The 27659-nt window shown below is 35.5% G+C and overlaps 3 protein-coding genes across 4 annotated transcripts in view; 1 reads left to right on the forward strand and 2 right to left on the reverse strand.

The window, feature by feature from the left end:
- LOC107749300 (PQ-loop repeat-containing protein 1-like) overlaps positions 1 to 2491 on the reverse strand; it is a 52030-nt gene extending 49539 nt beyond the window's left edge. Inside the window, exon 1 of the mRNA XM_016564414.1 lies at positions 2416 to 2491. The gene's annotated coding sequence lies outside the window, so the exon portion shown is untranslated. The remainder of the gene's footprint in view (positions 1 to 2415) is intronic.
- Positions 2492 to 3083: 592 nt separating this feature from the next.
- LOC107749299 (heat shock factor-binding protein 1-like) lies at positions 3084 to 5748 on the forward strand. 2 transcript variants are annotated; one of them, XM_016564413.1, is made up of 4 exons: positions 3084 to 3299; positions 3865 to 3931; positions 5189 to 5312; positions 5454 to 5748. In XM_016564413.1, the coding sequence occupies exons 1-3, from the start codon at positions 3255 to 3257 to the stop codon at positions 5305 to 5307; spliced, it is 231 nt and encodes a 76-aa protein (XP_016419899.1). In that variant the 5' UTR covers positions 3084 to 3254; the 3' UTR covers positions 5308 to 5312; positions 5454 to 5748. The 2 variants fall into 2 exon arrangements, with proteins under 2 accessions (XP_016419899.1, XP_016419898.1); XM_016564412.1 differs by lacking the exon at positions 3865 to 3931 and adding an exon at positions 3544 to 3610 and having other exon boundaries at positions 3089 to 3299.
- A 1028-nt stretch (positions 5749 to 6776) lies between these two features.
- LOC107749320 (DNA topoisomerase I, mitochondrial-like) overlaps positions 6777 to 27659 on the reverse strand; it is a 28776-nt gene continuing 7893 nt past the window's right edge. Inside the window, exons 7-17 of the mRNA XM_016564431.1 lie at positions 19483 to 19605; positions 19209 to 19396; positions 18780 to 18924; positions 17222 to 17365; positions 15673 to 15858; positions 14045 to 14113; positions 11312 to 11426; positions 7579 to 7706; positions 7348 to 7442; positions 7082 to 7231; positions 6777 to 6991 (exon numbers count right to left, since the gene is read on the reverse strand). Of these exons, the coding sequence (XP_016419917.1) occupies positions 6889 to 6991; positions 7082 to 7231; positions 7348 to 7442; positions 7579 to 7706; positions 11312 to 11426; positions 14045 to 14113; positions 15673 to 15858; positions 17222 to 17365; positions 18780 to 18924; positions 19209 to 19396; positions 19483 to 19605 (1446 nt within the window). The 3' untranslated portion in view covers positions 6777 to 6888. The remainder of the gene's footprint in view (positions 6992 to 7081; positions 7232 to 7347; positions 7443 to 7578; positions 7707 to 11311; positions 11427 to 14044; positions 14114 to 15672; positions 15859 to 17221; positions 17366 to 18779; positions 18925 to 19208; positions 19397 to 19482; positions 19606 to 27659) is intronic.

The following is a 27659-nucleotide window of genomic DNA, read 5'->3' on the forward strand; positions in this document are numbered from 1 at the left end:
AGAAAAAAATATTTAAGAGCTTTTGAAATTAATCTTGTATAGATTTATTTTAAAAACACTTAAATATTTCTAACATTATTTACATATATAATTTATTTTTCATACAACGTTAAGTTTTCTTTGCAAAAATAATATAACAATAGTTGGAAATTAAATATAAAATAATAGTTGGGAGAGTTATTATAATCAGATATGCCAAGACAGTCATAAATCCATAAACAATATTGCATTATGATAAAAAATTATTAATTAAATCCTCATGTGTTCAAGTTATAAACAAATGGTAAATAAAAATTAGGGAAAAAACATAATATGAAACATTTAATTTATATTTTATTTAAATGTATTTAAATTATATTTTAATTGATAAAAAAAAAAAACAGACATAACGTTAAACATACATAAAACTACATAAATTATATTGAGAAATGCTCTTCTTCAAACAAAAAGGGCCCAACAAAACAAAACAAAACAAAACAAACAAACAAAAAGAAAAAAAGGCAAATAGCATAGATGGCAAAACATTACAGATTGGTTTGTCATTTTTCATTTTCAGCTGATTCTTGATGATGCTACCAAGACTATCACGTCACTTAATAAAACTTTATCTGTTAGCCAGTTAGAAGACTCACTAGCTGACATGTTGATGTCTGACAAGGAAAATTTCCAAACAAATTTCACATAAAAAAGTTTGCAATTAAGCCATAGAATGCATGCACATGAAAAAAAAAAGAAGAAAAAAAAAAACAAGTCTAAAGTTCCTGCAACATTTTTAAATATATTTTGTGGGTTTAAGTGACCAGATTAGTAAGGAATGTTTCCTAACCCCCATGAAGTCAACTGGAACCAAGTACTTGAGCATTGCTCGTGACCTCTATAGTGTCTAGTCTAGCAGTGAAGTATGCTTTCTGAGAACTGCTACTGTACATAGAGGTGTTGCATAACTTCTGCATTCCGTAGGGGGTTGGGCTCTTCTGACATGTCTCCACGTATCTTTCGTTTGTGTCTCCTACATGAACAGATGTTTAGATCCACACCTACTGTAAACAGATTTAGCTTTGCTGACCATAAAAAAGACTATCATTTTTCTGGAATGGCGAACATGGGCATAAAATACGTTTGGTGTGCTTGAGGCACTTCATAATGCCATGTGCACGTCTGTGTTATGATCTTTAGAAACCGTATGCAGCAGCAAATTTGGACAGCAGGAAAATCCCTTAAGCTGGCTCAAACCTAAAGAATTGGTTTACAAAGAACGGGGTTGTCACTGCATTGCTTAAATTTTTATTTTCCTGTATAAATACACTCTTTGACATTCCATTCAGTCGCACTCCGACAACTGTTCGAAGACAAAGCCTCGTGTGAATGGCCACTAAAACTATTAATAGTGATGGGAAATCTGAATCATTTAAGTGAGTCGGTTCTTTTGAACAGCTCGTTTCAAAAATTATTCAGTGGTTCGTTTACGTCATGTATCACAATATCTAAAGCTTTTTAATAAAGCCATGTATGCATTATTGTATTTTTTAAATTAAGTTATAGTAGCCTAAAAGAGTTTAATCGTGTGACTCAGTCTAGTTTGTCGCAGCCATGATTCAACTCATAAAATTTAAATTAGAACCCTAAACATAGGTTGATTTGAATTTACAGGCCTATTAAATAGTAAGATTTATTTACCACAATGTGGAAAGTTTTTTTAAAACCACATACAATCAAGTCGTAAATAATCGTCTGTTTTGTTAGGTAATAGGCTATTTCAGCTATTTGGCAATTAAAGTAACTTTTTGACCTATTAGTTTAATGCTCTATTTACTTTAAACGTTGTATAATTTCAATCATGACTTCTCGGCTCATAACGAATCGGACAAATCCAAAAGAGAAACCATCATTTCGAGGCACAAAAGATTCAATCCGACACACTCGGTTAATTCGAGAAACCCTAACGTTTCAGTTTTATTCTTGAACGATCCGGGTCTGTTTTGTGAAACGGTTCAAAAAATGATTATTATTATTTAAAAAAAAAGAGAGATCCGAATCAAAAGAACAATTAGTTCACAAACAGGACATCGATATCATCACAAGGATATGGACAAACCATTCGGGGATACATGAATCCGGGTGTGCACATTTTATCGACTGCTTGTCTTGTTCAATATCAAGCGAATCTGATAAATCAAAGTGAATATTAATGAAGTATCGCGTGCAAGAACTCTCCGATCAGCAGTTAAACGCAATGCACAAGAACACCATGGTGCTTTTCGCTTTAAACGCTAAACTCAAAACTCTTTATGCATATTCAGCAGAGTTTCGCGGCGCAGGTTTCGCTTTACTGTAACGAAACAGCTTCATATAACAGAAAGTAGCAGCAAAGAAGGGGTAAAAAAAAAAAAAAAAACTTAGGAAGTTTAAGCATACCTTGTTTCGGGCGAAGACTTGTTTGACAACTATAATAACAGCAGCACACATGAGCATACATCTCATCTAGTCTAAATCAGGCTAATGCAGTTTGGAGATGTGGGCTTGACTGCGCAGCTTTATTGGTCTAATGTTACAGAGGAAGAGGAAAGAAAAACAAATAAACAGGGAACACCACGAGATCTTATCAAACCAAATTTGTTTGAGTAGCGATACTACTCCCATTGTCTTCATTTTGATGTTAGATTATTGGAACGGTAAAACGTGGTAACAACAAAAACACGTCCCTTTCTCGTAGGCTATACCATGTATAAATTGAACAATTTACTCACAACTTTTAAAAGCATTTTATCGTTCAATCTTTATTTTTTTACCCATTGACCCACTCTAAAATTAAGCCTGTTTTCTTTGGAAATTTGCCCAAAATATATATCATAAAATGATAAAACAAAGACTTTGATAATCTCTGCTTCTACTACACCTAATGGAGCAAAAAACAAACTAAACAACCGCAACAAAATGAGCTAAATTATTTAAATAAATTCTGGCATATCCTGCTGTAACCTGTCACTGGTTTTAATAGATGAAATGACTGTGCATCTTTTGTGTGAGAACTGCTCTGTTGCTGCGGGTATGGTCTGACCACGCCAGAGGTTGATTTGCCTGCCTGCAGCTGCGGGAATCGCTCACTGCGAGGTCTCGAACATCTCGCGATATTTGCCACGACTCCGTGATTTATCCATCAGCTGATCATCAGAAAGCAAAGAGCTGGGAAGATACACAATTGAAAGAGGAATAAACATCTTTTTGCAGTTGTACTATCGACTTATTAAAGAAATATGGCAGAGACGGACTCAAAATCGGCGCAGGATCTCACAGCATTGGTAGGTTTGATAATAAACGACATATTTTTGTGGTTAGCTAAGCTAGGCTAATGCTAGGCCCTGTTTATCTGTTCTACTTGGATTATTATGATGCGACATGAGCTTCGTTTACTGTTAGATATAAATGATCTGAGAATACAGTTATTGTGATGTAAACAAAATGATTTGTTTGTCATGTCTTATTTATTTGGATATCTTTATGTATTTTTACACGTTAGATGAACTGAATGTTTCTCTCCAACAGGTGCAGACATTGCTGCAGCAGATGCAGGATAAATTTCAGACAATGTCAGACCAGATCATCGGGAGAAATATCCTTTTTTGTTTTTAGCACAGCTATAGACTTTCAACGAGGTAATAATAATCTCAGTGATAGCGCCTTATTTTTAATGGGACAGTAAGCTGTTTAGAGGAATTTAAATGAGGTTAGCTGTCATTTAGCAACTTCTTTCTCATCTAAGATCGTGTTTCATTTTTGCATACAGTCCATCTTAAGCAAATGGGGGCAAAATGCCTTGCTCAGTGTATTTTTACACGTTAGATGAACAATGTTTCTCTCCAACAGGTGCAGACATTGCTGCAGCAGATGCAGGATAAATTCCAGACAATGTCAGACCAGATCATCGGGAGAAATATCCTTTTTTGTTTTTAGCACAGCTATAGACTTTCAACGAGGTAATAATAATCTCAGTGATAGCGCCTTATTTTTAATGGGACAGTAAGCTGTTTAGAGGAATTTAAATGAGGTTAGCTGTCATTTAGCAACTTCTTTCTCATCTAAGATCGTGTTTCATTTTTGCATACAGTCCATCTTAAGCAAATGGGGGCAAAATGCCTTGCTCAGGTGTTTCTGCAGGTCTTAAATAGGCATTCAAGTTTTCCACAAATTAAGGCCTTAAAAGTATTTAAATTACAGCAGTAATGGCATTGAATGTTGCATGCACTGCTAAAAATGATCTCAGTATTTTGTCTTGTTTTCCCAATACAAATATCTAAAAATCTTTAAATGAAGATGCCTTTACCTGATGCAAAATAACAATATGAAGTCTATTCTGAGAAATTGAACAAAATCAAGTGTTTAAAACAAGAACAAATATCCATCAGATGGGTATGAAAACTGATTGTTTCAACCCGTTGTCAAATATTTATTCTTTAATCAAACTCAAATTTTAAACAGTTTCACAGAAAATAACACTTCTTGTGTCATTTTGCTTCAAGCAAATGTATCCTGATTTAAGAATCTTTATAGATTTGCACTGAAAAACCAGACAAAAATACTGAGGAAGGGTTGGGAGCAAAAGTATTTAACTTCTTTTGTTAAAAAAAAGTAATGGAGATTGTTTGAAAGTTGTGTTTTCAAATTTTGAAGTGTTGCAAATACAACCTCTTGTACTTATTACATTTTCTTTCCTTGGTCTTGAAAAAAGTTTTCAATTTACCTTTATAAAATCTGCAGAAACCCTGAGGGTACACAGGTGAGGAGGAGGACTTAACTCTTCCAAAGTCTAAACTGTCAGTCATCAGGGGGTTTAACCACTAAAATGCCACAACCATTGTCGAACAGGAAGAGCATCTCAAAAACTCAATACAAATCTCAGACCCACATACAAATCTCTTCAGAAAAGCTCCACATTTTCACAGAACCAAAATTTACCACAACCACAAGATCATCATTCTGTGATCAGGTTCACAAAACTATCTGTAAAAATCCAAACGCGTAAATGCTTTAATCCAGTGCTATGCAGGTTTACAAATACATACATTTTGTTTACAGTCAAGATCTACTAAGCAGACATTGCTTTAGCCATGCACTCAATGCCTTGATAGGAGTATTTAAATGGTGTGGTATTACCTGTACTTGCTCCTGTATCTTCCTTAATAAGATCCACTTGATGAAATGAGCACCCGCATCGATGATCTAGAGAAGAATATTGCAGACCTGATGACTCAGGCGGGAGTGGAAGAGATTGAAGGGGAGAACAAGGTCAAAGAGGGAGAGGCCTCCTAGTAGAGGTACTTTCCATTTCAATCGATTAAACTATTTTAGGTGAAACCAGTTGTGAATGTTTGATTCTAAATGGAAATTTGAAATGCATTTCATTCTGGTATGCTGTATTAAAATGCACTGCCCTGATTCAGTGTTATCTTTCACAGAATCCTGAGTAGCAAAAACTATCAACCCTCTTCAGGAGAAGCAAGATTTTCTCTATGGTGACTAACATATTTTGGTTTGATGTGATGCTTTTTTTAATATTTAGAATTTAAAGTCAGTCCTAGTACTGTGACTATGCTACCCTTTTTCCGTAATGGATTGCAAAGAACTTTTTAAACACGACATCCAACTGTAGAACCGAACCCTGCGTTACTGTAATAGCACTAGCCCAAGTGCCAACCTAACACCATTCCTGTTAAAGTGAATTTGTTGTTGAATTAAAGTTGTTTCTTAAAACCGGTGTCCTCATCTCTCTTTACTGGTATAGCTCCTTTAAACCAAACTGTGAAGTCTGTATTAACACCATTATAGTTCATGGTTTCACCCAGTCCTCTCTAGCAGTTGCAAGTTAGTTAAATATAATAAAAAGGAACACATGCTGACACACAAAATCTCTTGGGTCAAATACGCTCGAGCTAAAACTAATAGGGTGAATTCTTGGAAATGTAAATCACATTGTTTATAATTGATTAACATGTAAGCTGGGTAAGATGATGATTAACACCTTTACATGCAATTTAAAACCATAACACTATCAAAGGTCTTCAGCTAAAATTGGACAATCGCTTGATAAGATTTTTCCCCTCAAAGAAAAATCTATTTTTGCATCTGGACTCATGGAAAAAGGCTTGAAGGGATATACACTCACTTGCCACTTTATTAGGTACAGCTTGCTAGTACCGGGTTGGACCCCCTTTTGCCTTCAGAACTGCCTTAATTCTTCGTGGCATAGATTCAACAAGGTGTTGGAAACATTCCTCAGAGATTTTGGTCCATATTGACATGATAGCATCACGCAGTGAGTTGCTGCCATGTGATTGGCTGATTAGCAATTTGTGTTACCAAGCAATTGAACAGGTGTACCTAATAAAGTGGCCGGTGAGTGTATATTGGTAAATTATATTGGACCAAAAAACATGTTCAAACCATGAACATTTTACACCAAAATAAAGTAATATTTTAACTGAATAATAACTTATATTTATAATAATATTAGTAAATCTTGGAATTATGTGTCATACAGAATTGTATCAGGACCGGATGATTTTCATTACCGTTTCATTACCTTTTTCACATTATCTTAATGAGAATTACTAGATGTAAAAAAAAAAAAATTATAATATATATAATTTACCATTTTTACCTTATTCTGGGGTGAAATACAACATCCGAAATGTCTCTCAAAAAGCTTTTGTAGTTAAAAAATGAACAGATGAAGAACATTTATTGAACTTTCTTAAAATAACTTAGAACATTTGATTGAACAATATAAAAGTGACAACAATAATCAGCAAAACGCTGCACAATGCACAGTTTCTATTAAAATGTACATTTGTATAAAACACTGAGTTGAATTGGAGAATGAACAAACCATGCTTAGAACACAAAGTCATGTTCAGTCATGTCGATAGCCCAGGCAAACTTATCCCTTAGGGTTTTGTTGTAAATTTTATCCAGCTGCACCTCCATGTTCTTACACCTAGAAGCAGAAAATAAAGTCAACATTCTGATATGAAATACAACAAGACTTCCTGTGTAGCAACACTATGTATGAGTATGACATCATCACCAGGCCACGCTGATGCGTGGATCCAGGTAGTTGAGTTTGGAGGTGCTCAGGGCGATCTGTTTGTTCTCCTCTCGGTCTGTAGCCTGAACCTCCATCTTCAGCAGCTGTTCCTCACACCTCTGCACAGCTTTCTTCTTCTTCTCCACCACACTGAACACACATAAAATGCTTTTACATGTGAATATCATATTCATTTATAAAAGGATCCTAATAGCTGGAAGAGCAAATAAACGTCCCCTTTCAGAGGCCTGGAATGAGATACTGACATAAGCAGCTTGTTGTCTGAGCTCCCTTTGGCTTCTTTCTTGGCCTGCTTTAGCTCTTTCTTAGCCAAGTCCAGCTGCTCCTTCCTGCTGTCAATCTTAAAGAAGAGAAGAGAGAAAAACCAAACCTAATAAAACAGAATCATATTCAAATGCCTCTTTTATGATATTTGAAAATGTTTTTTTTGTTGTAAATGATTTTTTTTTCACTATTCAGTTTCATATCTCCAGTACCTTTGCTTGCAGGTTAGCCATGGACTGTTCGAAGGCCTTTGGCGGCGCCCGCTGATGGTTACATAGAATTGCAACCGCACGGTTTGCCCTGTTGTAAGAGAGCAACTTCTCTGCCACATTATCCTTCACTGTAGTAAGAATGACACATTTAACACACACACACACACACAGCGAGAGAGAAAGAGAGAAGTAAAAAGATTTGCTAAATAACAGATACATTTAAATGTGGAAACTGGCAGCCGTTACATTCCTCCTTCAGAGTAAACGTCACATCCATTTAAACAAAATAACTATTACTTTTCAAACAATTACATTTGATAAAGATGATTTATTTAACAAATCAAACTAAACTAAATAAACAAGTAACGAGTAAGCCAAAAATTCAGTGACCGACTCATAAAGACAGTTGCTTTGTTTCTGAATGAATCCGCTGTTTGAAAGAATCGGTTGAATGAATGACTCATTTATTAAGACAGTGACTTGCTGCCACCTACTGGCTGTTTTAGTTTAATATTTAGAGTATAATTAAAAAAATTCTCAATACGTCAATATTATCATTATTTATGCAATGTTGAAACAAAATATTTCTTTCTAAAGCTGCTTTTCTCTAATGTCTATTCAATGCTTTTCCTTCGTTTAACACAATGTCTTTAAATGATCTTTTAGGGGTTAATTTCTCAGCCAAAACTGCTGTGCAATTAATTAATTGGCACATGTAATTAATTCGATTAAAAGCTTATAATTAGAAGTACATATATACAAATACTTCCATTTAAACTATATTTTTTGCATTAAAATATTTTTTTCCCCACTTTATAGTAAAGAAAATTGTGCTTAATTGTAATAAAATAATAAAAAGGCTAAATACATTTTTTACTGTTATAAAACAATAATAAATATTCTTCATAAAATAAAGCAATAAGCCCCAAGAAGCCCTTAGCTGTTATAAATTCACTGTAAACCACAGCTTCACGGGGCTTATTGCTTTTATAAAACGGTTATTCCATATAGTACGGTTTCACAAAATAAAACAGAGCAAAGAAAGTGTAATGATATTAATAAAAACAGTATTCTTCCACCAAACAATGTAGTTCCTCAGAATCAGTTGTGGTTGCAACAAAGTGGTTGCCAAGCAACAGACAAAGGCAAATAAAGGTGTATGTTTGTAGAGTAATTTACAACAGCTTAGAACGTGGCTCAGCCAATCAGAATCAAGGACCGGAACTATCAATTTTATCAAATTTATTTTTTTTTCATTTTGACTGAGGTAAAACAATTACCGGTCACACTTTATTTCAAGGTCCAATTCTCGCTATTAACAAGCCATTAACTACGACTTTTGCCAAAATAAACTCGTAATTTGCTGCTTATTAATGGTTAGTAAGGTAGGCCCTAGTTGAGTTAAGTTTAGGTATTGGGTAGCATTAGGGATGTAGAATATGGTCACGCTGAATATATTTATAAGTACTAATAAACAGCAAATATGTTAATAATATGCATGCTAATAAGCAACTAGATAACAGTGAGAACTGGTCCCTATACTAAAGTTTTACCCAGTTACCTGCATATTCGCCTGCATAGTGAGGTTCATCATAATTAAAATTTTGTATGAAGGAAAAAAGCAAAAACATTGTTAAAATGGCTAGAAATTGATAATTACAGGGCCTCAAACAGGCTTCTCTGTAAATTTGTAAATTCCAAGCCAACATGAACGCCAATTACACACACACACACACCTGATGGGCGAGACCCTGCCACACACTGAGCTGATTTAATTAGAGCTTGTAGCGGACGCAGAAAACAGATTTCCTCTCAGTGGCAATCTGACACCTCCACCCCAGCATTACACACACATCACATGCACACACTGCAGCACTCGCTCTAGAGATACTCGGATAGTTACACTACTCACAAACAAACACAAGTCTCATTAGCGCAAACACACAATTCAGTAATTAATGAAAACACCAAAGCTAGAGGCACAAACAAACTAGAATGCGCCCATCAAACCGTGTCCTAACCAGGCATGATGCGATAAAAGCAATATCTTCCATGTTAATAAGGAGTTTTTGTCTTAATAAATTATGACCAATTCAAGCAAAGAGCAACAGGAAATTTTGTTAGACAGTTGTGTGTGTGTGTGTGTGCGCGTGTTTTTGTGACAAATGAGGACATAAATTTGTATAATGACAAGGGTATGACATAGGTATTACAAGGAGAAGGTGACTTTTCAGGACATTACCCCATGTCCCCACTTTTCAAAACGCATATAAATCACACAGAATGGAGTGATGTTTGTGTTCTGTACAGGCACTCTCGGACACGTAAATACGAGAGTGAGTTGCATATGTGTCGTTTGGAGGTTTTAGCAGTGGAGTTCAGTGAATATCATCCACTTAAAGCAATCACGGTACATCTACAGCTCTCCTAAATGTACATTAAATGATATATATATATATATATATATATATATATATATAAAACAATAATTTTTCAATATAGGGTTTTCCTGAAGCAACATAAAAGCACTTAAAGCACTGACTGAATCCAGATGTTTAAACTGTTCATAGCTACATTCTGTGGTTTCTGGTTTGGGCTCCATAGATCTATGATTAATGACAAAGGAACAAAACTTTGCAAACCAGAAATCATGTTATTATCTGATTAGCTTCTACAGGTGCATCTCAATAAATTAGAATGTCGTGGAAAAGTTCATTTATTTCAGTAATTCAACTCAAATTGTGAAACTCGTGTATTAAATAAATTCAATGCACACAGACTGAAGTAGTTTAAGTCTTTGGTTCTTTTAATTGTGATGATTTTGGCTCACATTTAACAAAAACCCACCAACTCACTATCTCAAACTTTTCCACAACATTCTAATTTATTGAGATGCACCTGTACTTATGCTTGCGGTGTAAAACTGAAGAACCACTGATGCAATATACACTTAAAGTCTGTGAAAAGTCCAAAACTTTGCAAACAGACAGCATGGTTGAAAAAAATAAACAAATAAATAAATATCACAAATTATTTTAAATACATGGTATATTATATAAAATCTGAAACCTTTACAGTTAAACATAAGAACTCTCCACAGCAATAGCGCTAGACTTTGCTGAGAAATTTATCTTTTAAACATTACCTTAAGTAGCCCTAAAATATCAGAATTAAAACTAAAATTAAAAGTACGAGTGCTAAAAAATAAATAGAAACTAGAAATAAAATAGAAATGAAAACAAAAATTGAAACTAAATTGAGAAAAAAAGAAAGAAAACAAAAAAGAAATAGAAACTGCACAATAAAGTAATAAACAATGAAAACTATAATAAACCTGAAGGACAATCAGTGAGGCTGCAATGAGCTATGGACTCAAACACTGATGTGAAACTGCGGCTAGTCACTTTTTCTTTTCGCAAAGTAGAAACTTTGTTAATTATGTTGCTTGCATAAAGTTTGGACACGCTGTCATACTAACAATATCCATATGTTCCTGTGGACTCACAGTTGTCAAAATGTATGTTTTTTTGAACACTCTTGACAGCAATCCATATTGGCATCATAATCAAGCTTTTTAGCAAATGTTCCAACATACATCCATACTGACGGCATGACTGAGCATCTGGAAGTTGTACTAGTTTTCTTGATGTTGAATGTTCATTTGAAGTTTGACTGATAGAATGGAGGACGAAAATAGGAGAGAGAAAGTGAGGCAGAACAACAAGACACTCACTGTTGCGGAGTTCTTTCAGCTGTTGCTGCAGGGTTATGGAGGCGTTATATGTCCTAAAAACCTTTGCAGTCAATCCTGGCATGAGGGAACTCAGGTGTTTATTCAGCATTTGAGTCTGTAAAGGCAAAAACAAGACATTAAAGGTAGCATTCAAACACAAACACTGAGAAATCATGGTATTTTATTATCCAGCTTTACTGTAAACCACATGATGGCGCTGTTGCCTTTATTGTCTAGAAATAAATACACACAAAAAAGATGTCTAAAAGAGCAAATCTCAATAGGGCAATCTTTTTTTTTTCTCCTCCAAAGATATCAGACATTTGTTCCAACTTTAATGGATTTGTGAGTGCAGGAGTATGGGTTGTATGTTCCAGACATAAAGAAAGCATATCCATTAAATCTGGCTACATCAACAAGATGTGTCTTAAAAAGGGCTCAGACAAGCTATGCAACCAACAAGTTGTCTGATGTGCATCCACATCACACTCATTCGAAAACTTCTTAACTGTAAAACCCTTGCTCACTTTTCCTTTACGACCAAAGTACTAAAAATCCAAATATTTACTTCACAAACTGGTTTTGTGCGACCCAGTGTAATACAAGTACAGTCACACATCTGCATTCTAATGAAGCTAGATGTGTTTTCTTAAAGATACTAAATGCTAATGACACCAGCTGTGTCCTAGCATGTCAACCGCTGCTAATGTTCAGCACACGCACTGCCGTCGGATGACACGTGCATGGCAAGACACTTGACGCATGTTGAACATGTCGGTCTGTTCGACACTGTTCACCAGGGAACACTGTGACATTTGGGCTAGGACACCCAGTGACTCAAAGGAACAGCAAAGAGTTTGTGTGTTTTTTACCGAACTATACTTCTGGGAACACAAGTGCTGCAAAATGTCCCTCAAATGTTAGCTAAACCTGACAAGCTACTTTTGGGGACATCCTCATAAAAACGACTAAATGTCCTTTTTAACTCTACAGTTGTATTATAGGGACAAGACTATAATTAGTAGACAAGCAGATTAGTTTGTATATAATAGTTAGCCTTTTTCATTATTTTTGGCCTTTTTTGCCATTGTGTGGATATGAATAAAAAAAGAAGAGACAAAACAACAATGGAAAGTGATGAAGGAAATGACAATGTGGACTCAAGCCTCTAAGAAACACATTCAAATGTGCACAAAACAAAATGAAACGAAACAACAAAACAAAAAACAAAAATAAAAAAGAACAAAAATACAGAAATGACAATGTGGACTCAAGCCTTTAAGAAAGAAACATTCAATTGTGCACAAAACAAAGCGAAACAAAACAAAAAAAACACGAAACAATAAACAAGAACAAAAATACAGAAATTACCCAATGTAGACACAAGCCTCTAAGAAACGCATTCAAATGTGCACAAAACAAAACGAAACAAAAAGAACAAAAATACAGAAATGACAATGTGGACTCAAGCCTTTAAGAAAGAAACATTCAATTGTGCACAAAACAAAATGAAACAATAAATAAATAAATAAAAAATAACAAAAATACAGAAATCACAATGTGGAATCGAGCCTCTAAGAAACATTCAAATGTGCACAAAACAAAGCGAAACAAAACAAAAAAACACGAAACAAGAAACAAGAACAAAAATGTAGACACAAGCCTCTAAGAAACACATTCAAATGTGCACAAAACAAAACAAAAGAAAAAACAAAAACAAAAAGAACAAAAATACAGAAATGACAATGTGGACTCAAGACTCTAAGAAACACATTCAAATGTACACAAAACAAAGCAAAACAAAAAACACGAAACAAACAAAAACAAAAATACAGAAATGATAATGTGGACTCCAGCCTCTAAGAAACATTTCAAATGCACAAAACAAAATAATGAAACTAAAACAAACAAACAAAAACAAATAAAAAAACAGCAACAAAAAAACAAAACACCAAATATATATAAAAAAAATAAAATATGGCTAACATCCCTCTTTCAATTAACTTTTATGGTATATTTTCTCCCATTTTATTGTATGCGTATCTTACCACAGACTTCTTAGAAAAGTAATAGAACAAGTAATAGGCGAGTTAAATACTCCATTCGTATCCTCCTATGCAAGCATTCTCTCATTAAAACGTTTCTATTTAGATAGCTAGGTAAATGATTGCATCTGACTGTGTGTAATATATAAAACAGCGTCTGTTCTATTGAGGGTTCAGCCAAGTTGAAGACACTTATTTATTTTTTTTTCCTGAGCATCATATATGCACACACTTAAGCACAGAAGCTTAAAAGCACAGCAGCATGTAATAAGATTTGCAGCACTTTGTGGAAGAGGGCCAGTATTACTCTGCCGCATCCTCTCTCGTTCACCCCTTCGCTCGGCCTTTCGCAGAGTCAATCGGAAGAGCCCAAAGTACAGATTAACGTTCCCCCTCCGCGATGGCCCACCATTACCAACCTGACCTCACTGAAAGGGCACATTTCTCTCTCTCTCTCACACACACACAAACAGTTTTCCAATTTTCTCTCACAATCCGCCTCTCTGTCCTTCAGTGAGGGCAGAATCTTTCGGCTGCAAAAATTAAGACTGAAATATAAAAAAAACAGGCTGAAAAGAAAAACCACCATCCTTTAGTGAGAGCTTTTATGATGCAAGTCTCTCGAGAATCGTATCCCTCAGAATGAAAACTCTATGACTCTGCCGCCGTTTCAGAACATTACACTCACATTGAGTCGATCAAAGAGGTCGTCTCCTTCTTGCTTGTTTTCCATGAAAAGCTTGAGGTTTTTGAAAACCTGAAACAGAACACATGTTAGCTTGTTTATCATATGCACAGAACAGAGGCTGAGAGGAAAGGAAAGAGAGGGAGAGGCACTCTCAATTATATTTGACATTTCGCAGAAGTCCTGTTTTCCTCCACTCCTACTAAACAAACCAGCTAAAATATGCATGGAACTAATTAATGGTAGCAGATGTGGTGCTTTTAAATCAGTCTCATTTGAATAACAATTTATCCTTGAGCCAAATGCATGAAGAAGAAAGTAAACAGACCGCTCGCCAAGCAATGACAGAATTTATATTTCTGGAACATTTTCCTCCAATTTAACACGCTCATATGGTACTAATGATTGATTCATATGCTGACCTTCCTGTCTAATAAGCACACAGAGGGGAGCTCAACATTAACATGATCACATATTCAACACTCACCCTAATATGGCCAGATAAAGCAGGTCCAAAATTCTCAGACCACTAGCAAAAATGTTTCTTTTTCCATTTTTGTAATACAACTGAACATTTTTCATTACAAGTTATATTATCAGCATAATAGTTTGAGTAAAAACTTGAACTGGGACATTAAATTCAATTCTACAATGTCTTAGTATTTGTTTGTTTGTTTGACAGCAACACTTGAGTTTGTGTAAAACCAGATGATCATGTTCTCTCCAGCATGATTTGAGATGATCTGAAAGAGCATCTTCGGCCTCAATGGAAGTAAATCTGTACAAAGGAGTTACATAATAAATGTCACAACTTTGCTTAATTAGTGACTTAAAAATAGTGCAGGATCTTACATATTTTTTTCTTTTCTTTTAAAGCATTCTTGTTTTTTATTTTCATTTCTAAAATTAGGAATTAGGATTTCTAATGCAGCCTCAGATGCCTGAACATTTATTTGATCAAAATAACAGAAAAGGAATAACAGCATATCGACAGTAATGAATCTAAAACCAAAGATCAGCTTCAGATGATGTGGCATGAAGTTCCAAGGCTTTAATTGTTATTCATTATGCCTATAACAAGGTGATGAGGAAGTGGGGGTTGGTTTTCACCATACCTGCAATTATATTTGACATTTCCGCAAAGTCTGCCTATCGCCAAATAAACTTGCAAGATATTCAGAAACTAATTAATTTTCACTTGATGAGCTTCTTTCAAATGTTCTCATTAACATTATGAGGCCCACACTCTTCCTCTAATGTGACCTGCTGCTTGTGAACAGTGAAGAAACAATACTTTCTACAGCTATGAACTGTGCTAAAATAACAACAACCCACCTGTTATGACTAAAATGACCATAAAACGTTCATTTTTTTTCAGCTGGTGCTCTAAAGAGGTAATTGATAAAAGGTCTAGATTTGCATTTTATGTAAGAAAGAACAGATCAAGCACAATTCAGTATGCAAACAAAGGTAAAAAAAAAAAAAGAAAAAAAGATTTTAAACAGTCAATGGAAGATTGTCAAAATTTAAAGTGAAATATTATTAGAAATTTATACAAATCAAAACACAGACCAGACACAGAAATATAGATGCAAGCCAGCACAATCGGTCGTCTCTTAAAAAATCCTTACCCTTTTGATCACTGGGACCTTGTTGTAGTAGCGGATGCAATCTTTACCCAGGAAGTCGAACTCTACCACACACTTCTGCTCGTCCAGTGTGTCGTGTAAAGTGATGTGCTCCACACGTAGTGAGCAACAACCCACGGTGTCTGCCGTCTCGCCCTCTTCCTTTTCATTACCTGCTCTCAGAGCCAGCTGAAGAGTTTAACACAGACATACACCTGCTTCATACAGACATGACACTATATCTCCAGAACATCTTAGAGTGAAAGCGTAGCTGTTTGTGAACATTTGGATATGACAGTGGACTGAAAACTGCAGTATGGTACAGCTGAATGTAATAAGAACTGACTCATGAAACCTTTGATCCAGTATCTCAACACAGAACACTTTGAAACTGAGGAAAAGACGCTTGCCTTTAAGAGATATTTCCATTAAACAAAAAAAAGTCACATCATAAGTTACACTGAGATGTGAAAAAAAAACTGTGAAAAATAATTATTGAATAATAATAAAAAATAATAATTAGATTTACAAGAAATTATTGCAACATTGTGCATTATATTTTTTTTTCTTTAAAGTTGCAAATTATGAGAAATTATGAAATTATGCAATTATTAAATATGAATTTGCAATCATGAAGTAAAAATTATGAGAAAGCTGCATTTGTGGTGTTTGCTATTATGGGAAACAAAGCTACAATTGTGAGATAAGAAGTTCCAATCATGAAAACAGTCACAATTACGAGAAAGCTGCAATTGAAATCTGCTAATATGAGAAGAAGTCGCAAATATGAAAAATAGCCGCAAGTACGAGAAAGTTGCAATTGTAATTTGGTCTTATGAGAAAAGTTACGTACAATTGCGGCAAATAAAGTTACTGTTATGTGAAACAGTTGCAGCTATGATAAATAATGGCAATATATGTATCATAAGTCACAATTACGAGAAACAGTCAATAAAAGCAGTCTTGAATGCTTCACACTTTTCGAATATATGTGATATATTCATCAATCAACACTATATTATTGTCTAGCTTCATAAGGTAACTTAAATTAACCATAACACGAGAAACTGAACTTTGATCTTTTGAAATAACGATTTCATTATAGTATGAAACATACTTTAACTGTCAGAACTTAAAACTTCAGTCCAAAACAACCATTAATTGAAACCAAGATGCAAAAATATCTTGTTCTGATTTGGCAACTCAACTTCAGTAATCAAAGTCCAAAAGAGCTCAAATAACATTATAAGTTAACCACAGGGGGAAAAATGTGTCAAAATGTATAATATAACCTCCTATGGACACCTGCAGATATTTCTGAGTGGTTGCCACAGTTTAAACAAATGGCCAGGAAATAATGCACCATGCTGTCCTCTGTGATATCTCCTCAATCTCTGCTGTATTTATTCTCACCAGGCATTTTAATTGACATGAACTGATTAACGGTACACTCTAACTCCTTGGTCTTTCTAAAATAAAGTCATCATGATTGAAAGCCCACTGATGTAGTGCAAGTACACAAATTATGTTTGTGCAGCTTGTGTGGCCTGACCTTGTCAATAAAGTAGAGGGCTACGGCTCTCTGGCGTGTGCCCATCTGTTTGGACTTGAGGTCCTCCTGGTACTGGGCTCGGATGGCATCCACACATGTCTTCAGTTTACGAGCCACCTCATACTTTTCCCAATCCTTCTCACCCTACAGGAGACAAAAAAGTAACAAAGAAAAAGCAAATGATCTGACAAGTGGCAGCTCACCCTGACACACCGTGAGTGAGCAGTTTTAAAGTACCATCTTATTCCAAAGGAGCAGATTGAATTATGAGGTGATGTAAAAGATTGTTTCATAAGAGACTTAAAAAATAGCTTAAAGACTCCATGAAATGGTATGACTAATATAATTTTTGCCAGCCTTTCCTGTGCAATTTTACAGGAAGTTGGGAACAGAACATATCAAAAGGCTTATATATTAGCTAAAAGTACATTTACTAGCATACAGATGACTCCAAAATAACGGACATGAACTAAAAGCCACAAAGGTCATATGATGAATTAATGTAATCTTTAAGAAAGAAAATAAATTTTTATAATGAGAAGAGTAATAAAACTACACAAGTCCAAATAAAGAAAACCAATATCGTAATTACCTTTGGTTAAACAAGCCTCAGGTTTGTCCGAATCCAGCCACTAGCACTTAATTTGTACAAATAAAAAGTGACTTTGTCACAATGAACCAACAGTGTAAAATAATTTAACCTTCACTAATTCAGCACATATAAAGTGACAGGAAGCAGACAAATGAAAGGACAACGCAAAGTGATGAGGTGGTTCGGAGACGGTGTTGTGAATCTGTTCTTCTTCAGTTATGATTATTAAGTTTCTTGAGAGGTGTCCATCACTCAGTTCTGATGAAAAGGATTGCTTTGCTTCCTAATTTAATTAGCAAGAGGAAGTGAGTGGAACGAAGGTGAAGATGAGGTGCTGAGCTGAAAATAAGTGAGCGTGATTCGGCAGAACGCGAGAATACACGTCTGCTCTGTTTGATTGGCCCGGACTCTGCGCTAAAATGCGACATCAAATCACATCTATTATTAACAAGGTGACAGAGACAGACAGTCAGGAGGTGAAGAGGACGTGAAGATAAGTTGGAAATGAAGGAATGTACAGACAGAGAGAAGGGAGAGGGCAACAAGTACGTTTTAATCAAGTGAATAATAAGGTACTCACTAAAATATTACTCTCACATCGCCAGACTTTTGACTAACTGCATGAAGTTGCATCAAGATTGCAGCTCATTCTGACCAAGAACCTTTAACTTATATTAAAAAAAAAGTTTGTCCGACCAACATATAAAGCAACCAATCATAGTTTTTGTTTTGTTTTTAAGTGTTCTTTTGAAATGGTTTTATCTGAATTTATCAAGGTAGATTATACTCCAGTAAGTTTTTTCTAGAGCAAAAAAAAGGATTAAAAATTCAAATAAATAAAAATAATGATTAATAAAATATACATTTAGTTACTACTAATAATAGTTACCATAATAATACCTTCAAATAATAAATGTTGTTTAAGCGCTAAAGCTTTGAATTTGTAGCTGAGACTATAATATATACCTTAAGTTTAGAGTTGGCATTGAGCATCACATATTTACAAGATCCTTGCACATTCTCAGTCCAGCTTGCTAGCCATGTTACGGTGTTGTCATGACGAACTTCCTTCCAACGATGACCAGCTGGGGGTTCTGGGATACGAGAGTCCCTGTGGGGTAAATTCAAACCTTACGCTTCCTCTGAACACAACACACTGATTGTAGAGTGAAACATTACTTGCTATTGCATATATATGATTTTTCAAAAAGAGCTCTTAAGGGAAAATTGCTTTTTCCCACTGGCATACAACTTTCTATGAAACATATCTGTGACGTGCTTTTGTTAGGCCTTGCATTCATGCCAGAGTGCTACAGCAATGATCCCACTTCTGAACACTTCTAATACGGCTTGAAAAAGCAAAGCTGACAGTGGACTGTTACGACAAAGCCTCACTTGCTGCAGTTGATGATGACGTCTTCAGGCTGAATCCTCTTCTTCAGCATTCCCTGTTTAGGATGGTCTCCTCTGCCTCGGAAAAGCCCTGGAGGTTCAATCTTAAAGTTCCCAATGCGTTCACGATGGTGGTCCAACACACAGTATCCATACTCATCAACAATTTTTTGATTGGCCTCTTTGTTAACCTTCAGAGGAACATCCGAGAAGCAAAGATTGTAACTTTGATTTATACTGTATTTAAAACATTCAGATGTTATGAAGAAACACTTACCAACTTCTCCTCTTTGCTCAAGTTCTTCCTGGCTTCCACCTTCTGTTTATGCATAGCATTGAGTTCCCCAAAATCACACTTGTTCAGATCCATTATTAGCTGTCTCTCCTCCAAAGTCATCTCCTGTGCAGAAAAGCATGCATAATCCATCAAAACCAAGACTTTGCAAATTAAGTTTGAGCTAGGATAACTAAAGACTTCTGTGAATTTGGATCTCTGTAGTTTTTACTAAGATTGTTTATTGTCTGGATTTTGGGTGTTAGAGACAGTGTTACATTAGTATTATTTATGTACTATTATAGTATTTATTAATATTTATTAACAGTTATTAATATTTATTAATAATTCATTTTAATTGTAGTTTGAATTGTATTAATTTAGCTGTGTGTCATTTTTATGTTATTTTTTTAAATGTATTTATTTAAATTTTATTACATTTAGTAATTCAACTTATTTTAGTGAGTTGCCATGTTTTGGGGTTTAGTTTTTTTTTTTTATCTAATATTAATTTTTTATTTTATTTAACCTTTATTCTTTTTTATTTAACTACTAAAATAATAAATAACTTTTTTTATTTAAAGCTGCAATCCATACGTTTTGCCTCTTTGTCGCCATTTCTGTTTGAAAACCTGCAATTGTAGCTATTTGCGGAATTATCTTCCTTGCGTGGGTTGTGCTCCGGCGCGGCTACAGCGCGGATGAATCTAATGTTTTGAAGTGAATGTGTGGCTGTCAGTCACCGCACTAGTGTGGATACTGTACTTAGGAATCACAGATTCTCGCCTACGTCTTGGAATATATGACCCAAATAAGAATTTTCACCAGATATTGTCATCTGAACAAGTAAGTAACAAGTCTGCCATGTTTGTTCTGACCAACTGAGGAAAAAAAAAGCTTTACATTAAATCGCGCTACCAATGGCGATTAAATCTAATGATCGATTAGCTCATATCACATCAAACCGTGCAAATTATTATTATTGTTATACTTTGTTCTCAAATTGTTAATGTTAACAACATCATCATTGCGTGACTATGTGTATATAGTGTGTATTAGCATGTAGATTTCAATTTCTGTACAGTCTAATCTCTAATTGCCATACCATTCGAATTTCATATTAAGAAATTATTTTAACCCAAAAAGCAAATTATTCTTCCTTTGAACTGGTTCTCTTTAAAATACAAATTTTGTGTAATCCCGGGCTATCTGTAATCAGATGCACATTTAAAACTGGAATAATTTAATTTCAGTCACATATGTGTTTCATAAACACATAATCCTTAATGGATTACAATCCGCCATCAAAATGATAAATTAAATTATTCCAGCTGCTGTGAGAAAAGGCTATAAACGATCCGCCACCTGCAGGATCCTCACATGCGATAGCCTACTAGCCGGGACTCAATCTTTATGTTTACAGACGTGACGTAATGACGTGGCAGCATGCTCGAATTTCCCGCAAAAACCTACCCGTACCACTCAAATTAGAAAACATTATTATAAGCTAACTGTTGTGAAACAGGCTAAAGTAAGGCAATAGTTTTGAACACTGGCTGGTTATGCACTTGCTCAAATATTGATTTCGGATCATTTTTAACCAAAAAAAAGTTACGGACTGCAGCTTTAACTACTAAATGTTTTAATTGTAGTTAATTAATAATAACAACACTGTTACCAGTATATCATGTGAAATCCACTAAAATACACCAAACTTTTAAACAGCATGTGCTAGTTATAACATTATGCACATAATTAAAAGAAAAAATTAAAAGGTGTTGAGGATCAGACCAGACGCTGCTCTACAGTGGCCGTTCTGAGCAGCAACTTTCCTTATTGATTTAATTTTATTTTCAAATCGGATGAGATGCCAGCAGTACTTGAACCACCAACTGTTATTTTACACAGGAAGTTGGCATAAAGGTCTAAATCCATATTGAAGGTTCACCAGGCAGTGAAACTAGAAAGTTTGCTTTAGTTGCTGTATTCGACGAAGGTCAAAATAAATTAGGAGAAGCATTGTGACACAACACAGTCATTCCTACCCAGATGTCACTTGGTTTCTCAGTGGACCCCAGAGTAGAAAAAAAAGTAGATAACTTGCACCAAAATTTGTTCTGAGGTTGGGTGAGAAAAACAGATTTGGAAGGGATTCAAATCAATATTAAAGGCTGTGAAACACAAATTTAACTTGACTCCTCAGGGAAAACTAGTTCCATCCAAACAAGGCTTTTAAAGGCAGAGTAAGTGATTTTTCAAAAACACTTTAGAAAACTGATTCGGGCCGAATAGCAAAACAAACTTGTAGCCAATCAGCAATAAGGGGCGTGTCTACTCGTGATGAGGAGGAGAGCGCGTTCAGTGCATGGGACGGACATTAGCCGAGCGACAGAGAGATAGAGATGGCGGATAAAAAACAAAAGAGGAAAACGTCTGCGGAACGATAAGTCAAGAATTAGGACCCGTGTAAATATCGGATCAGCTTTCCAGCGCTGGAGAGAACTTAAGGAGCGGAGGCCTGCGATCGGACGCCGAGGTTGCTTTGTTTCTTCTCAATAGGTGCGTAACACCGTGTCTACAACAGCTAAAGTCTGTCTACACTGGACGCGATCAAACGACCTTGAAAACCATTTGAAATGTGTGTCAGCAGGTCATAAATAGAACCCGGCAGCAGTTTTCTGTCGGGGATTTGTTGCGCAGCGCCGCTCACGTCCGTAGACACGGTGTAACATTGGTTTTGCTTTGTTTCACAGAACTAATCGTTGCCTGGGTTGCGTACGTATATGTGGGGCGGAGCTATCAAAATAGGGGCAAGACCCTTTTGGTGTAGGGGCCTGTTTGTTTTGGTGATGTCAAATATCAACATTGGCTACCAGAAATCCCTTACTCTGCCTTTAAGATAGTTGCTGCTCGCTTCATATGTCTACCAGACATCTGATAAGTATGAAGCTGAAGGCGCTGTTTTGTATCCATACAGAGTGATAGACCAAGCACAAATTGCTTGAACTGAGTGAACTTTGGCTGACCTTGGGTAAGCGTGTATGTGTGAAGATCAGAAAAGGCTCAGAGACACCCTGATGTTTTTAGGAGCACATACACACTTAACCAAAAGAACGGCACATACTGTATCAGAACTTGGCCTTTTTCTGTATCAGCAGCAAGAAATGTTACAAGAAGGATTACGTGAAAAAAATCTGATGAGAGAGAATTAACAAGAGTACTGTTTAGCCAATGAAACTGCTTTGAATCATCACACTTGGAGTAGAACTTTTGATGAACAATATATACTAAAATAGAAAACAGTTATATTAAATTGTAATGTTTCACAATATTATTGTTTTTACTGTATTTCGATTTAAAAAATGCAGCCATGGTAGTCATAAGAGACTAAAATAATAACAAAACTAAAAAAAAAACTTTTGAATCATAGTGTACATCGCTCAAATGTTAGAAATAAGCTAAGCTATGACTTTGACTTTGCTCAGGGGTCAAGATTTTGAGATTAGAGCAGGCTTTTGAGTTAGGTATGCATTCAGGTTGATTCCAATTGGTAGTCCTGGCATGAATTGCAACTTTGTAAAGGAAAACCGGTCACATTTTATTTTAAGATCCAATTCTCGCCATTAACAAAAACCATTAGCTACAACTTCTGCCTCAATAAACTACTAATTTACTGCTTATTAACAGTTAGTAAAGTACAGTGGTGGGCAAAATTATTAGAACACTAGTATTTTCACCAGCTAAAAAATGGTTTAAGTCAGTTATTTCTATCGTTTGCTGTAGTGTATTGCAAAGCTACCTGAAAAACTATGCACAAGTGTACCTAGGACAAAGCTGCTTTAAACACAAATGAAAAAAAATCTATTTATGACATTATTTTTGACAGTATCCTCATTTTACATTTTTACACAAGTGCCTAAAACTTTTAACAGTACTGTAGCTTTGCAATTAGGTTTCTTGAAGCATCTTGGAGACATTGCCACAGTTCTTCTGGATTTAGTCTGTCTCAGTTTGTTCGGTTTCTTCATGTTATTCCAGACAGACTGGATGATGATGAGATCAGATCTCGGTCTTGGAGACCCACAGTTCTTCTGGATTTAGTCTGTCTCAGTTTGTTCTGTTTCTTCATGTCATTCCAGACAGACTGGATGATGAGGAGATCAGATCTCTGTGTGGAGCACTGGCTGTTGTCAGACTCCTTGCGCAAACAAAAATCTCACTGGATTATTACAATTAATGGCAAAATGAATGTTTGGAAATGTAAACAGCTATTTACTGACATACTACAGCAAAGGATAGAAATAACTGACTTAAAACCATTTTTAGCCAGTGAAAATACTAGTGTTCTAATAATTTTGCCCACCACTGTAGTTGTTAAGTTTAGGTACTGGGTAGGATTAGGGATGTAGAATGTTCATGCATGAAGAATGTGTGCTTTATAAGTACTAATAAACAGCCAATATGTTAATAATAGGCATGCTAATAAGCAACTAGTTAATAGTGAGAATTAGTCCCTATACTGAAGTGTTACCGGAAAACCACACATTTTTGTATGGTTGAGACTAGGCAAAAGATTCAGCTGTGTGGAAGTGCTTGAGACTTGTGACACATAGTGACTATTGTGAATGGTCAATTTATCAAACAATACTGTCTGATCACACATGCCTAGGCTGTCTTTTTCTCTTTTTAAGAACATTTCACTTGTTGCTTACAATAATTATGCCATATTTGACCATTATACCAATTCTGATTCGGAACACTGAAAACCCCCCAAGTCTACCTCATATACTGTAGAAGGACAAATTTGGCTTATATTTAATGATATATTAACATGTATTAATTTGTCAGATGCTTTTATCGGAAGCATTCAAAGTATACATTTGATCAATTCCTGCTTTCCCTGGGAATCGAACCCATGACCTTGGCAGTGCTAGTGCCATGCTATATTGTTTGAGCTAATAATAAATAATAAATGGACTTCTAAAGCATCTTATCATAATGTGTATTCAATAATCTACTCAATCTTCCATAATAATGCCTGAATTATCTACTTCTGGGAGCTTTTCTCAGCAAGTATTTAAATATGTCATTAATTAAACTCCTTTGAGTGTGCAATTTCTTGTTTTTTAGCAGTTGTCTACATCTCAGTGACTTAAAAAGCCTGCTTTCTGATCCTTTGCACTGAAATTGCTTTGGGATATGGCCTGTTTCATGACATACAATAACAACAAGTACATCCTACATCAGAAGACACTAAAGATCATCCAAGCATCTCTAGAGGACCGAGATCCCCTCACCTGTGATGATCACAGCTTCCCCACGGGGCACAGGAAAGGAGAAAGAAGAGGACGACAAGCGAAAAACGAGAGGAGAGAAAAGTAAGTATGGGATGGAGGGGTCACAGAGGACTGCCATACGCGTTTCTCTTTTGTCGGCTTATGATTTATTCTTGCACTTTTGCGGTCCTAAATGTCACACTAACACTGATTCACTCTAATCTCTCCTCCTGGGGCTGGTGAAGAGAACCTCCGCCACGGGACCTCACACAAGCGATTTCCTCTGACCTGCCCCCCTCCATCTCCCCATTCTGTCACACACATACACACACTCGACCATGAATGGCACCCCTGGGCCATTAGCCAGGGAGCAGAGCCCAGCGCAGCGCAGAGGGGAGGAAAAGAGTAAAATGAGAGGGAAAGTGAGAGAAGGGCCCAAAAATGGCACACGAACAGACTCTCAAACCTCACAGACCCACAAATCAATTACAACGGATAAGAGCACAGTACGATCCAGGAGTCTATACTGTTGAATAAATCAAATTTACTAAATAGCACAACAAACTTGCAATCAAGAAATGTGTCACCATATTTAAAGGTAAAAGGTCATTTCTGTGGCAACGAATGAAAAAAAAAAAGAGCCCATTTTCTCCAATTTGCTTTTAAACTGTTGATTTTTCTCCCACTGGGTTAAAGGTTTGATATACTGCATAAAATGTATTCTACTTGAAATATTTTATTCATTTTATATACTTCTATTGATAAAACTGTGCTTGATATTAAGTTTGGTTAGGGAGTGGCACTTGTAGAGAGCCTTTGAGTTTCTTGTGAGCTCTGTTATGATTACTACTACATATGGAAGTTGAAATTGTGTATAACACAGAACAGTGACTGTAAAAGTATATTAGGTATGGGAGTGGTATTTTGAGGTTTTATATTTGAAATAGGGTCATTGGGCTAGTTTTGTTATGTAGACATGGCAACCCTGAAGTGATCTTGCCCATGCAAAACTCACTACCATACTGCAAAGAAGTTTTAGGTTAAAAGGGAATTAATATGCAGTTACTAAGACATTCAGAGTGGTTTTATTGTGTTGCTTGCTGTGCTGTTGCGAGTATGATCTGAGTGGTTACTAACTGACAATGAATCTCTAGTAGTAGCGAGGGTCCCTCCTACAATCTAAATTTATGGAATTTCTTTATACCCCTTTTATCATCTGCCATGTACACAATGCAAGTCTACTTTGAAAAGTAACGGCACAAAGAGATTTGAGATATAATTCAGTAATAGCTTCCGAAAACAGGTTTCCCAAATTCTGGTTGGGCTAGGGATATACAATATATCGGCACCATAATGGTTATACGTTTTGATTTTTGAAATAATCACCAATAACGGATATTTAATTGTTTCTATGTATTTTAAAATTGAAATTACATAATCTAGCACTCACTTTACAGGAATAGATTAGGCAATATGCAAATTATACAAACTCTTATTCAATTCCTTTGGTCTTTCTAAACTCTCTACTCTAAAGGAGTTTTTAGGGACTATGTAACCAGCAGCGCAAAGGTCCCTTCTCTATTATTATGAGAACATCAATATTAGTTCATTCAAAAAAGAAAATTCTATCATGATTATTTTTATCCTCATGTTGTTCCAAATATAAATGACTTTCTTCTGAGGAACACCAAAAAAGATATTTTAAAGAATGCTGGTAGCCATACAGACTTGGTGACCACTGACTTTGATTGTATGGACAAAAACAATACTATATAGTAGACGATAAACAGTAAGCAAAATGAATAGTATAGTATGTCCAAATTCATGGTATTTGAAAAACATTAGGCAAAAAGTACCCGGATAACTTGCTACTTCCACCAAGATTCTGAATTGAATGGAGTTTCCTATATCCTATGAGGTCACGGAAAGGTATTTATGAAATGGCAGTGAACCAACGCAACTGACACTGGTAGGTCATGTAATAGGAACGACATGTCAGTTACAGTATGTCCGAATACTGTCCAAATATTATCCATCTTTCATGCTGTACATAATAATAATGTGAGGCCTAAATTCACTAGTATTCACAGTAAATGATTTATTTTAGTATTTAGTGTAATTTCTTAAACTTATAACAGAGGCAGTGCCTCCTCAAAAAAATTGGATGAGAAAAAAATGTGTAGTACAAAAATAAAACAATGCAAATATTACAAAATATAACATTAAAAAGTGTATGAATCACTCGTTTTTCTAAAGAAACACTTTCCAACAGCGATGCCAGCGGGTAAAGCTACAGCGAGGGTCCACATATGTCCTGCCTCCCCTGAGCCCATCGAGTTTTAACAGACCCCCTAAAGCGTGCCGTGAGTTTGGTGGGGGGTAACTGAGAATGAATGGGGGAAAGTCACGTCAGAAGAAGAGGCAATGCCTCCATCACGATATGATTGGATATGACTGGTTATGATCAGTTGTGATTGGTTCATACGATAAATCCCGCCTCTTGTGTTTGTGCACGTTCCACATTCGCGAATCAGTCTGAAAAACAATATAATGGCATTAAAGGGAATACTATAAAAAAAAAAAAGTCACATTTAGATATAACCACTTTGTTACATCAAAATAAGACTTGAAATGGCCTGAAAACATAATCTGTGGTAGTTTTTAGTGAGTTATCAGCTTGGTGAAATTTCAAGTAAATCTCTGTGTCTGTGACCAGTATTTACCTAGCTTTGATGACTGATGATCCGAAAAATTCAAAAATCGTTAAAAGTTAACTATTAAAAAGAATAGCTGAACATAAGATCACAAATAAAAACACTAACTTGATGAGATTCATACTTAGTTCATACTTGGTAATAAACAGAATACTTATTACATTGTAAATGTAAAAATATAATATATATA

The sequence above is a fragment of the Sinocyclocheilus rhinocerous genome, unplaced genomic scaffold, assembly GCF_001515625.1.
Source record: "Sinocyclocheilus rhinocerous isolate Xijiao unplaced genomic scaffold, SAMN03320098_v1.1 scaffold1311, whole genome shotgun sequence".
Lineage (NCBI taxonomy): Eukaryota > Metazoa > Chordata > Actinopteri > Cypriniformes > Cyprinidae > Sinocyclocheilus > Sinocyclocheilus rhinocerous.

Coding starts and splice junctions, on each gene's coding strand:
- LOC107749299 (XM_016564413.1), top strand. CDS start 3,255: ATGGCAGAGACGGACTCAAAATCGGCGCAGGATCTCACAGCATTG. Junction 3,300..3,864: donor CGCAGGATCTCACAGCATTG/GTAGGTTTGATA, acceptor TCTCTCCAACAG/GTGCAGACATTGCTGCAGCA. Junction 3,932..5,188: donor AGACCAGATCATCGGGAGAA/ATATCCTTTTTT, acceptor AATAAGATCCAC/TTGATGAAATGAGCACCCGC.